Source organism: Akebia trifoliata, chromosome 9 (assembly GCF_017979445.1).
Source record: "Akebia trifoliata isolate Shusen 1 chromosome 9, ASM1797944v1, whole genome shotgun sequence".
In the NCBI taxonomy this organism is placed as follows: domain Eukaryota; kingdom Viridiplantae; phylum Streptophyta; class Magnoliopsida; order Ranunculales; family Lardizabalaceae; genus Akebia; species Akebia trifoliata.
Genome location: NC_141383.1, coordinates 20,650,749 through 20,665,705, shown reverse-complemented (window position 1 = coordinate 20,665,705; position 14,957 = coordinate 20,650,749). Strand labels below are relative to the sequence as shown.

At 35.6% G+C, this 14,957-nt stretch overlaps 1 protein-coding gene across 5 annotated transcripts; it reads right to left on the bottom strand.

Annotated features, from left to right (window-relative positions):
• Window positions 1–588: 588 nt before the first annotated feature.
• LOC147394570 (putative phospholipid-transporting ATPase 9) lies at window positions 589–12,146 on the bottom strand. 5 transcript variants are annotated; one of them, XM_086453202.1, is made up of 13 exons: window positions 11,995–12,128; window positions 11,341–11,422; window positions 10,808–11,246; window positions 7,528–8,861; window positions 5,348–5,458; window positions 4,973–5,249; window positions 4,341–4,429; window positions 4,140–4,248; window positions 3,651–3,860; window positions 3,413–3,538; window positions 3,190–3,288; window positions 1,981–2,172; window positions 589–1,588 (listed from the first exon to the last, which is right to left on the bottom strand). In XM_086453202.1, exons 3-13 carry the CDS (start codon window positions 11,201–11,203, stop codon window positions 983–985), a joined length of 3,549 nt encoding a protein of 1,182 aa, XP_086309328.1. In that variant the 5' UTR covers window positions 11,204–11,246; window positions 11,341–11,422; window positions 11,995–12,128; the 3' UTR covers window positions 589–982. The 5 variants fall into 5 exon arrangements, with proteins under 5 accessions (XP_086309328.1, XP_086309325.1, XP_086309326.1 ...); XM_086453199.1 differs by lacking the exon at window positions 11,995–12,128 and adding an exon at window positions 11,539–11,986; XM_086453200.1 differs by lacking the exon at window positions 11,995–12,128 and adding an exon at window positions 11,551–11,986.
• Between the last annotated feature and the right edge of the window lie 2,811 nt (window positions 12,147–14,957).

Below are 14,957 nucleotides of genomic sequence, written 5' to 3'. Positions count from 1 at the left end.
GGTGGGACATTAGTAAAAGTTGGTGTGACAATAGCAGCTCACTTTTATATTCATTGCAAAGATATAATTAAATACTATTTTTCAAGTATTTTCTCTCCAAAATACTGAATAATACCAAAAAATGATTTATTAATAAAATCAATTCACAATATTCTTTATTTATATCACTATTTTCTATTTAATTTATTTCTAAATCCCCAAAATATGTTGCATGCCAACATCAATAAAAATGGAAAATTACCATAAAAGAATCAAATCTCTAGTTAATTATAAATAAATATTAAAAAAAATTGGTTAATATTTAAATAATTTAAAAATAGGGTGCCTCTTTGTCTGTGTTGTATGTCTCTAACTGTTTTAAATTTTCTTATTTGTTAATATGTCCAGAAATCTTGAAAACTGATCAAAGAAACTCTTTGATCAAAATCTAGTCTTCATATATCACCACATTTCATTGATTCAACCTCCCAACATTTTATCAGATTTTGAGATTTTAAACTCTGCTCATGAGATCAAATAGATTGAACAAAATTAAAATGATTAGAAACATCACAAACACCCATAAGTCAAAAGCAAGACTCAACACTATAAAACTCAAGGAACTATAAATTATATATTTACCAAAATAAAAAAGGGAGATACCCAAGATTAGTATGTATTTCCTCATTTGCTGTTACACTATTTTCAACTATAATTCAAGATGTATGATTTAAATGTGTATAAAAAAATGAATAAATCAACTACGAGGGCATGGGAACAGAGATTCTCTTTCAGTTTTGTTGATTTCGAAGATATGGTGATCTTCATCAAGCACGAGCTATTAATCGACGGATCCAACGATCAAATTATACCCATTGGGCGGAAATTCACTTTTATCCAATAATCACCTCTGCCCACATTCATTCAACTGCTAACCATCCAAGGAAATCTCCTCGATTTTTTTTTTTTTTGTGTGCGTAATTTGTGATGACACTTCTCTTCTTCACCGCTTAGATTTCGCTCGCAACCGTGCTGTAAAACCTACTGTCGTTTCCCGTAAAGATCTCTGCCGCACCATCCCACTATACTCCGGGTCATCTGATTGCCCGTCACGTCTTATCCATTGTATCATCCCATGATACGTCAGGAAGAACCTTGTTCTTATGGCTTTGTACGAGAAGTATGGGATAAGGGTTAAGACTACGACAAGGAGCGTAACAATCCAGTAAGATGGAGACGGGGCACATGCTTCGACGAAAACCTTGTAAGCAGTAGTTGACATGGTGGGAGAAAGAGAACCATAGACCACGAGGAAGAGATACCAAACAGCGACGCTACCCCAAATGGAGAGATGTTGTATAAGTGTGAAGTAGCTGACAGATAGTGCCATCTGGCAGTTCACGACCCATACGACACAAGTGTACATAGTCGCTCCGAGAATCTGTAATCCAACAACTTCCCCACCTTTACGGAAAGCTTGGTTCTTCAATGCATTTGTGCATAAGAAGAAGATGGCGATGGCACTGCAAAACCCATTTAACATCCAGCCAAGTATCCGACCCCAACTGAAGAGTACATTCTGAACACCTTCTTGGTATAGTAGGGGGAACTGTTCCACATGAAAGGAAGTAATGAAGCAATCATCATCCATATAATCATAGTAACAAAAATCTGCAATTTTTAGGAAAAAAGAATCGCCAAGTTTTTGAAAAAACACGATTAATCGTGATTTAATTGACGATATTTTGAAAAAGATCATAGATCATTTTTATTTTTAGTATTTTTTTTAAGTGTTATTTTATCATTTAATATATGAAATATATATTTTTTAACATTTTTTGGACTTAAAAATAACTTTTTTTATTTTTTTATCCGATATTTTCCTGATTTTATCTACTTTTGCCAAAGCTTTCTCTTGCCAAATTATATCTGAACCCTGACTTTCTCACCATGCCCATAATTACAACAATGTTCTCGACACAAGTAGGAAAGTGGACATACCTTGAGACAGAATCGTGCAGAGACATCTTGGTCAAATGCCCCCAGAGAAAGAGCCGGAAGTAATGAGAAGAAAATATTGTACAAGGACAAAAACCAATCGTTATACGCAGGTTGTGCAGAGAATGATGTGTGCGCCTCAAACAAGATGAGAGTAAAACAAAATACAAAGTTCTTGTAGAAGTAGTAGCATATCTGCAAAACAGCAACCGTAGGCAACGCATCAACTTTTCTATTTTGACCTTAAGAATGCTGATTTTAAGAATTGAGTAATTTCCCTTCTCTGACCCCTACCGCCCAAACTGATAGTGGACAGCTAATGTGCTTCACTAATTGAACTTGGCCTCTGGAAGCCAAAGGCATCCTTGGGGTGATTTCATAGTTCCTACATGGTGGAGATGATGGGGTCGCTCTATGAATTTTCCTTCCTTTATCGCATTGCACTCAAAGGTTGAAGGGACATTGTGTATCAATCCGATTGCAAGGACCAACTTGATCCTTCTTCTGTTTCTGTTTTTTTTTTATTATTGTTTTCGGTGTGTGTTGTTTTTTTTTTTTTTTTTTTTTTGGGGGGGGGGGGGGGGGGTGCAGATAGGGCTTAAAATGGTTTGGTTTGGGCCGGATCTGAGTATATCCATATCCAGATCTGAACTTTTTATCTGGATCTATATCGAATCCAACTTTGATCCTATAAGCTAAAACCATATCTGAATCATTATGCTTTCACTAAACCTGGATCCAGATCTGACTAACCGAATTACTTGATTTGGGTCAGATAAAATCCGACTGTTCAACATTATTTTGCTATATTTCTTTTCTAATTGCTATAATATTCTATTTTACCATTATAATTTATTTATTTTATAAGAATCCATGGTATATTAATGTAGTAGAAAAAAGATGTTTAGAAAAACATAAAAATGTAATTTTCAAAGCAATATATCATTTAGATCTAAGTGGATATAAGGATAGATCCGTCTCCAACCTGGATCAAGGAACATCAACCAACCCATATTTGATCCATTTTTTATTTGGATCTACTCCAAGGGTCCAAACCAGCTAGATTTGGATCACTCAGACTTCGGATAAATCCAACCCATTTTATGCCCAAGGTGCAGGATCAACAAGTTGAACGAAAAAAGACTCACAAAGCACTCCCAATCAAGTTCAATGCATTATGGAAAGTTAGTATACAAGGTATGAATGCCATACCATTGTAGAGATCCGTCTGTAGCACCAGTGTCCATGCACAAGTAGCAAACGCTCCAAAAATCGGAACTGGGCAATAGCAATGTCACTTGACATGACTGCCTGAGATTTTCAACCACAGAAGAAGATATTTAGAAAGAAAAAAACGAGGCAAAATAGAATCAACAAAGAAAATTTATTTACAAAAAACCACATCATGACATTGAGTTATTGATTGAGAATTCACCTGCATTCCTTCAACACCGCTAATACCAACTCCAATATCTGCTTCTTGAAGCATTCCCACATCATTAGCCCCATCACCAATTGCCAATGTCGTCTTACCGGTTCTAGTTTTAACGAGTCTCGTAACCTGCATTGGTTATTCATAGCAATTCCTTAAACCAAGTCATTCCTTGAGGAAAGAATAAAGAAAATTTTAAATTATATGCCACATCCATGTGAAGAAAAATATTTGAGCTTACAAGTGCTTTCTGTTTTGGCGATGAGCGGCAGCAAATAACAGATGCACAACCAATTGCTACTTCTAGAAACATGTTCTTGACATCATCCTCGAGAGCATAAGCTAGTGATTTCCCATCGATGATCAAAGCAAATGCACCATAGCTTCCACGTGATGCAGTAATTTGTGCCTTTGCCTCAATTAACTGATTGATAACACTTGCCTTCGATACCTAAAAGAAGGATCAATGGAATATGTTTTTAGGTGCCATAATGCATGTTTTTCAATACATCATGAGCTTGAACCCATGCTTCAATTGCACCGCGGCCATATTAAAACAGTGTTGCTTGAACCCATGCTTCAATTGCATCGTGGCCATATTAAAACAGTGTTTGGTTCTCTCATCATCAACTTTTGTACTCAAGATGCCGCAAAGTAAGATCCTCCTCCCCCCCCCTCCTTCTTTCAAAAACAAAAACAAAAACAAAAAAAGAAGGGAATATAAGTTTACTTTAGCAATTGTGTCTTTGACCTCTGCTTTTTCCAATGCTTTAATTTCTGGTGTCTCCAAGTTGATAATTATTTGCTCCATTCCTTGTCTAAGCAAACTACAAGCGAAACTGCACATTTAACTTAAGAGTAAGATATTTGGACAATTGGTAGGAGAAACTAAGCACCATATTAAAATTAAAATTAAAATACCCTCTCATACCCAATATTGATGGCAGTTTCCATCTTATCTCCTGTCAAAACCCATAGTTTTATTCCAGCTTGAGCAAGCCTGTCGATGCATTCAGGAACCTACAAGATAAGAAGAAGAGAATTCACTTCCGATTCCCAAATCCAATATCTATGATGTTTTCAAAACTCGGTTTGAAATCTCATCTCGTTCATGGAGGAGACCGATTTGTCTCGGATGAGTCAACTCATTTCAGATGATATAAACCATTTAACTTGGTTACAATGATTTATTCACATATACATTTATACAAAAATAATTATAACTTTTTTTATATAAAATAAGTTAGATAAGGAGATGTTTACTCATAGAATCATGTTTTATTTATATAATAGATATTTAAATAAAAAATTTTTATTTATTTTAATGAAATTATACAAAATCCCAGTTGACTCGGTTGAGTTTTACTGACTTGGATGAGATTTTCAAAATATCGTCCGAGTCATCTCGTTTACCTGGTGAGATTCCACACAGTTGAGATACCATGTCTATTCGTCTCGTTCATGGACAAGACTGAGAGTCATCTCAGTCTCTGACAAGATTTAAGACCATGATATCTACCATGCAATCACTAACAGTCCATTTCTTTGAGATGTTCTACTTACCCCATTTTGGAGTTTGTCCTCAACAGCCGTGGCACCAAGAAGAACCAAATCCTTCTCTATCTTCTCTGCCACTTCATCAATCACTTCATTCCGATCTGCACTGACTGAGTTCTTGGCTTTGGTGAATTCCTCATTAAACTCTTTGTATTCTTCCTCACCTAGTTCACGATATGCAAGTACCAATGTTCTCAAACCTGCATCAGCATACTCATTCAAATGGACCATAGTCTGCTCTTCAAACTCCCTCCCATTCTTTGCAAGCCTTTCAAACATGACACTGCTTAGGAAAAAATGTTGCAGAATTAATTGTAAATATTTTGTTTAATAGTAAGCAACAATAGCATTAAGTTAAAGTTGGTGTTGAACTTTACATACCTGTCAGCACCTTTACAAAGTAGGAATAGCTTGCCCTCCTCATTTCTTACTATCACAGACATCCTCTTTCTTGAGCTATTGAACTCCAAGATATTCAAAAGCTTATACGATCTGCAAAAAGAAAAATATATGAGACTAAACGTACAATCACTTTCAAGTTGTATAATCGCCTTGAATAGAATATATATATGGATCAGGATCAAGAGCCAGGTTTTTCTGTAGTGGGGGCAAACTATGGTTAGTTGTATAGTGAAGATGAATGGTTTTAGGGAGAAATCAAGAGGTTTTTAGTTAGAAGTTGAAGAAAATGATATTTAGGTCATTTCCAATAAATATTTGAGAAGAGCATGTAATTAGTTGAAAATGTAAGGGTGTCTCAAACATCTGTGGGGGGCAAAAATTGGAGGGAGGTGAGGGTGTGGGGGCAAATGGGGAGAGAGGTGAGGGAGTGGGGACAACTGGGGCATGTAATTAGTTGAAAATATAGGGGTGTCTCAAAGTTCTGTTGGGGAAATTGCCCCCAGCACTCCTTAGTGGCTCCACCTCTGTCAAGAGCTAACTACTTGGCTAACGTATTTTGTCCTATATGGGTTAGAAGTTTTGGAATGGGATGATTTTGGTGAGGTTGATCTCTATGTTAAGGAGATCCTCCTCACCAAAAATCAGCTCATTCCGAAACTTCAAACCCCAATTTACAAAACACGTTGGATGGTGATCCTGCCCTAAATATATATATGGGAAAAGGTTGCATGGACCGAGGTCCACATTTGAGCCATGTGGACTGCCACATTGATCCAAATGACACCTCATCCCCCTTGATTTGTGGTCTAGATTGGGTTTGAAAAAAATATCCTGAAAAAAAACATATTTTGGGGCTAGATCTTGAGTTTGAAAATGGACGACCACTGAACTCCTAGATTTAAAATTTAAATACAACAGTGAAAAAATCTCTGTTTTCAATTTTGTTTTTTTGAAAGTTCATAAAATTTTAAGCTCTACATGCACGTGGCACTTGATGGTGGTTTTGGGCATCACATTAGCATTTGTTTGGTCCATATAACCCCATATATATATATATATATAGGGGAATGCTAACGTCTAATACCTCATGGGGAGGTTAGTAATTTCCACTACATTCTTTTTCCAATAATACTCTTACCTATTTTATCTTTTAGCGAAAAAGACAAGGGTATATTAGTCTTTTACCTAATAAATAAATTTATTATGCCTTCAATAAATGCATTTATTATGTTTGCATTGATTGCCAAAGCTTTTACTACAAACAAGACATTTAAAATGCCCTTCATATATATCTATATGCGGGCTTCGACCCATAGCTCAGTTGGTTTGTCACATTGCAACACAACTTTGAGGTCATAGGTTCAAGTCCAGTTTACCCATCTATATATATATATATATATATATATATAGGGAGCGGTTCGGTAGCCCTAAAGTTTGCCAAGTTTAGTGCCAAACATTTTTTGTAAATCACTTTTGATGAGGTTAGAAGTTTTGGAATAGGCTGATTTTTTGTGAGGATGATCTCTACGGTGAAGAGATCATCCTCACAAAAAATCAGCTCATTTTGAAACTTCTAAGCCTAGTTTACAAGTTGAAGAATCGTGGACCGTCCAATTTTTGTAAATCACTTTTGATGGGGTTAGAAGTTTTGGAATAGGCTGATTTTTGGTGAGGATGATCTCCTCATCATAGAGATCATCCTCACAAAAAATCAGCTCATTCCAAAGCTTCTAACCCATATTTTGAAAAATGTTTGGCACCAAACTTGGCAAACTTTAGGGTTGCTGAACCGTCCCCATATATATATAGGTTCCTCTCGGATTATCAAACTGTTAAAACAAACCATAACAATTGCATTTGGAGGTAATCTAGTAAATGGATTCTAATGGGTATCCAGATTGTACTACTTTTGTTCTTATCTATTCTGTTTTTCTGCGTTAACGATCTAAAAGAAAGTAATTAATGAATAAACCCTGCATCTGGTTGATGTGATTTTGAACATTTCATCATAAAAGAATATCATTGATTAGAATTAGATAGTCTAAATGGACCCACATGTGTGCTACATAGAAACTAAAGAGGATAGAATAACGAAGTTAGTTTTCATATAAATAATGGGCTAAGATTAATTTTATATGCATAGGATCAGAGAATCTAACCTGTCGACTTTCATGCCAGACACAGGATTCAACTCATGCAATGAGATGCTTGTTTGTGTCCTCTGGTAAAATTCAAACCCGAATTCTCTCGCCGCAATCACAAAAGCTGCCTCATCTGGTGACTCAGCTTCGTATGAAATCTTCCCCGTCTCTTCATCCACTTCAGGTATGGCTGTATGACAAAGAGCCAATAAACAAAGGAACTTCTGAATGACATCCGAGAGAGGTTCGTTAACCCATTTTCCATTCATGATCCTTTCATCCTTAAAATTAAACCCTTTGATGGATGGTATTGTATCTGCATGATCATCTACCACCTCATGAACCATTGGTGACCCTTTTCTTCTAATCATTGACCTTTCAACCTCCGTCATGCCACGGCCATAAGCCGTACCAGCCACAGAACACTTGAGAAATTCCATAGAATTGCATGTCAGAGTTCCTGTCTTATCAGAAAGTATCGTGTCAACTTGACCGAGCTCCTCATTCAAGTTTGACGTACGGGCATGTGCGGGCTTGTCAGTTTCCTCATAGTACATGTGTAGGTCTTGGTTGATAAAGTGGCTCTGAAGAATTTTGACAATTTCTATGGAAACATATAGGGAGATGGGGATCAAGCTATTATACAACATCAAGACAGTAAGAAAATGTAGAATTGCTGCAATGGGTGCTCTTTTGGGATCAAAGAAAATTTTGCTTTCGTCTGGTTTAAGATACCATCGTTTCATCTTGCCATTTTCTAGGTCTTCCTTAGTTTCAATACCAAAGACAATTGATCCAATGGAAGCTACAAAGAACATAATACAAAACAAGAAGTAGACAATCTTATCCATCTTCCTCTCGACTTTGCTTCTCTTAGATGGCGGATCCATTGAATTTTGAATAACTTTTGTGTCATTACCCGTGAACATAACAGCCCCGTAAATGTAGTCCGTATTCCGAAGCTTTGAATCCCTAAGGAGAAGTTGTTGTGGTGTAAGGGAGTATTGTTGCTCTTCAAAATCCATAGTGCCAACAAAAGTGTATAGGTTTGCATTTGGGTCTTCACATTTAACTAAAGCCTTGAAATCCTGAAAGCTAGAGTCCTCATGTAAGCCCATAGTTACCTCTAATGCTTGTTTGAGTTTCAAATTGGTTTCCCCATCAAGGTTCATGGTCTCAACATAACAGATGGAATCTTCATAACTGGATGAGAGTAAAAGCAGGTCGGCTGGAAAGAATCCATCCTTCTCTACCTTCACTATATCTCCAACTCTAAGATTCTTCCATTCTGTATAAATAAAAATTCCATTTCCGCGGTGCACTTTAACCTTTCTGTTGTTCACCTCAATATCCTGAAAACATTTCCATATAATAAATTATGGACAGAGTGTAAAATCTTGCTAACAGATAAGAATGTACATGATTATTATAAATCTGTGTGTGAGTATATATATGTTTCCACCCACTTAGAATTAAAAAAAGAAAAGAAAAGAAAAGAAGGGTAGTATTTAGAAACAAATATGTACTAGAACTAACTCTTTTAACAGTTAAAACAATTAAACGAGGGAGAACATACTAGGGGTGCAACTTGGTCCAGTTCCAACCAAGAACCGAACCGAGAGCTTTGGATTGGTTTGGTTTGGTTTATAATGAACTTCGGTTTGGTTCCGGGTTAACAAAATGGAGAACGACCAATTTGGTTCAATGCTTTGTATAGAACCGAACCAAACCGAGAACCGAATTCTTATATTAATAAAATTATACATAATATTATTAATCTATTTAATAAACTATACCCATTTTTTATGGATAAATTGATTTTTTTTTTTTTTTTTTTTTATGGATAGATTAATAACATTTTTTTTTTGGATGGATGGATTATGACTTTCTTTAATTGCTAGAAAAACAATTGACTTTTGTTTGAACGGATTCATTAATGATATTTTATTTATTGATGGTTAGAATAATGATGAGATTTCACATTCATATTTATTTATTTTTATTAAAAATATGTTGATTCAATTAGATTTTTAAGATATTGGCAACCCATAGAACCGAACCAAACTGATCTTAGCTCGGTTCGGGTTGGTTTGGTTCTATGGCAATCTGGTTCGATTCTGGTTCTCATTTAATGGAACCGACCTAAGTCGGTTTGGTTCTGATTTGACCCTAAACCGAACCAAGTTACACCCCTGGAACATACAATATTATTGAAATTGCAAGTATACTGGAAGAATTGAGACCAGAAAAGGAAATTAGACTGTCATCTTGAGTTTTGAGCTAATATAAGCAATGTGAACTAAACCAAGGATGTGAAGGCATTGTAACCGACAGACTGTACAATGATGAGCCACCTCTCATTTCAATTGAACAAATTCTTTCTTGGGGAAAGAACCATTGATGACGAAGAAAAACAAAACCCAAAAAAAAAACTTATTTGGGGATGGGGGGCAATGACTGAAGATCTAAATAGACAATGGGTTTTTTCTTCCGCTTGACCATTCGAAACCTCAAAACTTTCCACAGACCAGTACAAGGATCAAACCCTTTAAATTTTAAAATAAATACTTTTCCATATAGGTGTCTTGAATATGAAAGAAACAACTAGGTTCAAACCAATTTCAGATCAATAACTTAACTAAATGATCATCATACTTATCAGTAAGGTATTAAATTTCAATTTCAACGTCTATTTAGGTCATCTTGGAAATGTAAATATGTCAACCAATGTGGAAATCAATACAATTTTCAAGGAAATGATGGAAATATTATAAAATGATAGAAATGTTAAGGAAGTTTCCATTGAAAGTGTAGGAAATAATAAAAACAATCTCAAAAGTCATCAAACTATAATAAACAGCTACCTCTCGAATATAATATAATAAGCAGTCGTGAATTATACAAATGAAGATTAGTAAAATTTCATGACACGTTGGCATGAGTATCTAAGAGCCTGACATGTGTGTACCATATGAATATTTCGATCAAAGTTTACCATTCATCGAAAATATTTCCACTAAAATCTTGCTTTTTTATATCTACCATTTGGTTATTTCGGTCAAAATTCACTATTCACCGAAATATTTTGTGAAAATGAAAAGTGACTTCCATCGAAATATATACATAAAGAAACTGTCAGGTTAATTTTCATGTTGGACCTTGTGGAAATGAAAATATTTCAGTATATTTCGTGGAATATGTCGAAATTTAATACCATGCTTATCAATCACATAAAGATTCGAGAAAGTTTAAGAGCTAGTTAATTGAATTATAAAACAAATATTGGTATTTAAGTTACCTGCTTTTTCCTCCTCCAATCTTCCACGGCTTCTTTAATCATCGTTGTCCCAATCACAACCAGAAGAGGAATGATTGCACTAACAGCTGAGTAGGGCGCAAGGGGTGTGAAGGCTAAGCATCCGGTAACGAGGAAGAAAAAGTTGGCAACTCTCCTAAATTGCTCGAACAAGGACTTAGGGACGAAATTCGCGAGTGTGTACTTTGTAGTTCTAACATAATTGCTTCCATAATTGAGGATTTGAGCCTCAGAGCATCCTGGGTTATTGCAAAAGACCTCTCTCGAGAAACCTGGTCCGCCAATATGCAAACTTTCGTCCTTGATCGATGGTCTACTACACGAGAAGGATAAGATTTTGCTGAAATGTACCTTCTTTCTTATAGCACCTCCAGTCATTCTCTCTCACCACCAACTGAAGCTCTATTGGGGGAAAGAAAAACTGAAAAATCAACCAAACAAACACTCAAGATTGCTAATTCAAGAGCAGAAACTCCTTATAAAATGCAGATTCTTCAAGAACTACAGCAACCCACCAACAATTACAAGAACCACAACTCCAGAACATCAATTTTTTTGCTAAAAAAAAGCCACCACCACCACCAATGCCCAAAAACCCTAGAGAAAAAAATGGAAATAAGAATATAAAACAAAAATCCTTCAGAGAATCAAATATGTAACAAAGCTCAGATTAATTTCACAATTGTAGGACCAAATAACATAAAAAGATTTACTCAGATTCGGACCAAACAACAGAGATAGAAGCTTGAAACAGCACCAACCCCTTTTAAACTAAATTCCTTTTGCACAAAACTGTAATTTTTGTCCGAAAACGAAAATACCCAGAAATAATCTTCCAAACCCATAAATCAAAACTCCGAATGATACACATTTGAAGAGTCAAAAGGGGAAATTTAATGTTTTTGTTAATATCAAGGCCATGGTGAGAAGCTTTGACGATTAACTTCGATCCTATCTCCCAATTTGACTTTAAAACACGCTTACAAGCTTTCGATCTCAACCCCAGAAACTTTCAACATCAATCACTTCTTCTAGAATGAATCCAGCTTTAAAATTGTAAATAAAAAGAAAATATATGAATCCACGCGCCAAGAACTTGAATTTCGGGAGAAATATTGCAAATTGTTACTAAAAAAGAATTAATTAAGTACAGAGATCCTGAGAGTTACTTTTCAGGTAATAAGGGCGAAAGGTTCGCGTTTCCAAGATCTTCTATGAGCCGCAATGGCGCGGAGGACGCAAACGTGTGGACCAGCCGGTCAGGTCAGAGCTTCACACGTGCTTCTTCTTTTTTCTCAATTTTAATCATATTTTCATGGAAAATAAATTAAACACCCCCACTAGAAAGAACCCTACATGGACTTCCATTAAAATTACAGATTTGCTATTGCCACACCTATTTTTACTAACGCCACACCAACTGTGTGCCATTCTTTGATGCCTCATATAGGAATTGGTGTGGCAATAGTAGCTCTCAAAGACTATGATGTAACCCTTTGCTTCTCCTAAAAATCATTTATCTTATCTTTTATGATAAAAATTTTTGGGGCATGCTAGTTGTTGATCACTTAGTACTAGTTGCACCCTGTCACTTAAAAAATCTTCATTGCATTCAATTCATATGGATTGCACTCCAAAAAAGAAAGGAAAAAAATATGCACCTAATCTTCATTTTCTTTATTTTTTTATCAACCAAAGTCTATGATTGATTGCAATGTCATTCATCTTCTTCATCACCACTCCAAAAAGATAATAAAAAAATAATTGCAATCCATTTTTTATTATCTTTATCTTTTTTCTTATCGATAAGCTTGTTTTTAATGAGTTCAGTTACTCAGTGTTGACAAGATTTGAACTTAGGCCTCTGGTATCATCACCCAAAGACTTTACCAATAAACTTAGCCATGATTGACAACACCTAAAGAATAAGAGTAGATAACGGCAAAGTGAGTTGAAGGATAATGTACTACAACCATCTATGGAATGCATCTAATACAATTAAGATAAGAATTTTACCCAAAAAAAGGGTATATTTTTTAGGTTGGGATTTAACCAACAACTTGTGATTTGCAAGTAATTGATCCATTTTTCTTTAACTTGTTCAATCTCTTCAAATTTGTCTTCAAACCATCATATTCAACTTCATTCTTGGCAAAAACTCCTAAGTTTTATTTCCGGAAATATACTCTTGAATCTCTCCCAAATCCCAATTTGTAGAAGTGTAACTATGTGGAAATATCACATATCTTATTTTATTATTTTCTAATTTTATTTGTGAAACATTTCTCTTTCCCTTTTTAAATGAACTAGTGAACTGCACGCGCATTACACGTGAAATATTGTATAACTTCATTACATTGTATACTTTTCTAGAATTAAAGTGTATATATTATTTCAATGAAAATACAGTTGGATTTATTGATATTTCAATTTCACATTATTTTTAATGATGGGGTCCAAGTTATAAAAAATCTCTCAAATGCATAGAGGTAAGCAGACAAACATATTATAAAAGACTAAATGAAACTTAATGTCCTCGATGATGTCCTAACTTGCATTATTTAGTGCCTTCATAGTACCATTATTCCCAATAATTGGTAAAGAAGTAGGCTTCCACTAATGAAATTTAAAGCTAATTAGATGTTTGGAGTTTAGTGGTAGGAGGCAAGGTCAGGACCTCTATTTCAATTAATCTATTGAGAAAGAGAGATAGTACCTCCCCACAAATCTTGTTCTTTTCTTTATATTGAAGATTGAATAGGGCATCTACATCATTACCCTGATTCATGTTCTTGACAAATTATATCAAAAACGTCTTGCAAAGGTGATAAAAGGATGATACCGACTTCGTTTGTAATAACCTAAACCAGGTCAATGCTACTCCTTGAAGACTTGCAGAGAAAGCTCGATAGTGTTTTGTTTCGTATTGTAGAGTCGTCACTTGCTAGTAGTAATAAAGGTGGTTGATGGGGTCAGTCGTACCGTCATGCTTATTAAAGCTTCGCATGTTGAAATTCCTCGGCATAATGGCATCATTTCCTTGATAAATGGTGTGACCTGAAAATTCTTATGGCTGAGAATATCATGTAATCTACCGATCTATACCTCCCTGAGGCAAGTAGCTCTCTGAAGTCTTCCCTTTTCTTCCTGAGAAATTCTACAACATCCTCCCTACTGATTGTGTCTCCACTTGCTCAACCTACCTGAAGATCTTGTTCTAGTACCTAGCCTTATTCTTGGTTCCAACACATTGCCCCTACTAGCATATGAGCTTCTTGATGATAGGCCCCCAGAGGATGTAGATGATATTCTAGTACCTCTTGATGTTCATGAGCTACTTAGGGGGCCTCCCTATATTTGTTTTTGGTCGTGTGTTCACGTTTAGCCTCACTTGGCATCGTGTTGCTCTTGTACAACTTGTTAAATGAGGCAACTCCCTCAAATTTAGCACGACCATTTGCGCCCTCAATTGTGTTATTGTTATTCGCAGCCTGGAGGTCACCTTCATTGTTTGTTTCCTATGTAATAGTACAACGACACATTGTCTCTATAGTTAGGCAAATGTTTGGACCTCCAGTTGTGCCCTCAACAACATTCTCTCGTTGTAGTCCAACATGTGATCCCATTGCTCCAACAAATTTTGTTGCAGTCCTTTCATCTGGGTATAGAGGTTATGGAGTGAAAGTGACTTGGTAGAACTAGATTGTTCATCCAAATATATGGGAATATAATGAGAAGGTCCAAGAGTATTTGAGATGTTGTCCATGTATTTTCCAGTAGAATTTGTTATTGTGTGGGTGTGTGGCAAGATAACTTTCAAAAAATTTCCAACAGACGATGCCAAAAGTATGGAAAGCTTTTTTGACTTCCTTTATATAATGGTGGTCTGAATCTCATCTTTTCCTTTGTGGCTTCTGGGATAGTAAAAGGTAAGAAAGTGAGAAGGATGGACCCCGATGTGGTGCTTGCCAAAAATCCTCAGAAGTTTAAGTCAGATATTCAGTGTAAAGAAATAGACAATAAGTATAGATGGTGTTGAACATTAAAATTGCATAAATAAAAAGGTATGGAGAATGCATGTTTTGTGTCCTAATCTAAACTTCGAACCCCCCTAATTTTTTAGAAGGGATTT

What these genes read in the sequence shown, in the direction of transcription:
- LOC147394570 (XM_086453203.1), bottom strand. Translation starts at nt 11,203, where the DNA reads ATGACTGGAGGTGCTATAAGAAAGAAGGTACATTTCAGCAAAATCTTA. An exon ending in ATTGGAGGAGGAAAAAGCAG is followed by an intron (nt 8,862 to 10,807) that starts GTAACTTAAATA and finishes AAATGTTTTCAG; the next exon opens with GATATTGAGGTGAACAACAG. An exon ending in ACAGACGGATCTCTACAATG is followed by an intron (nt 2,173 to 3,189) that starts GTATGGCATTCA and finishes GCTGTTTTGCAG; the next exon opens with ATATGCTACTACTTCTACAA.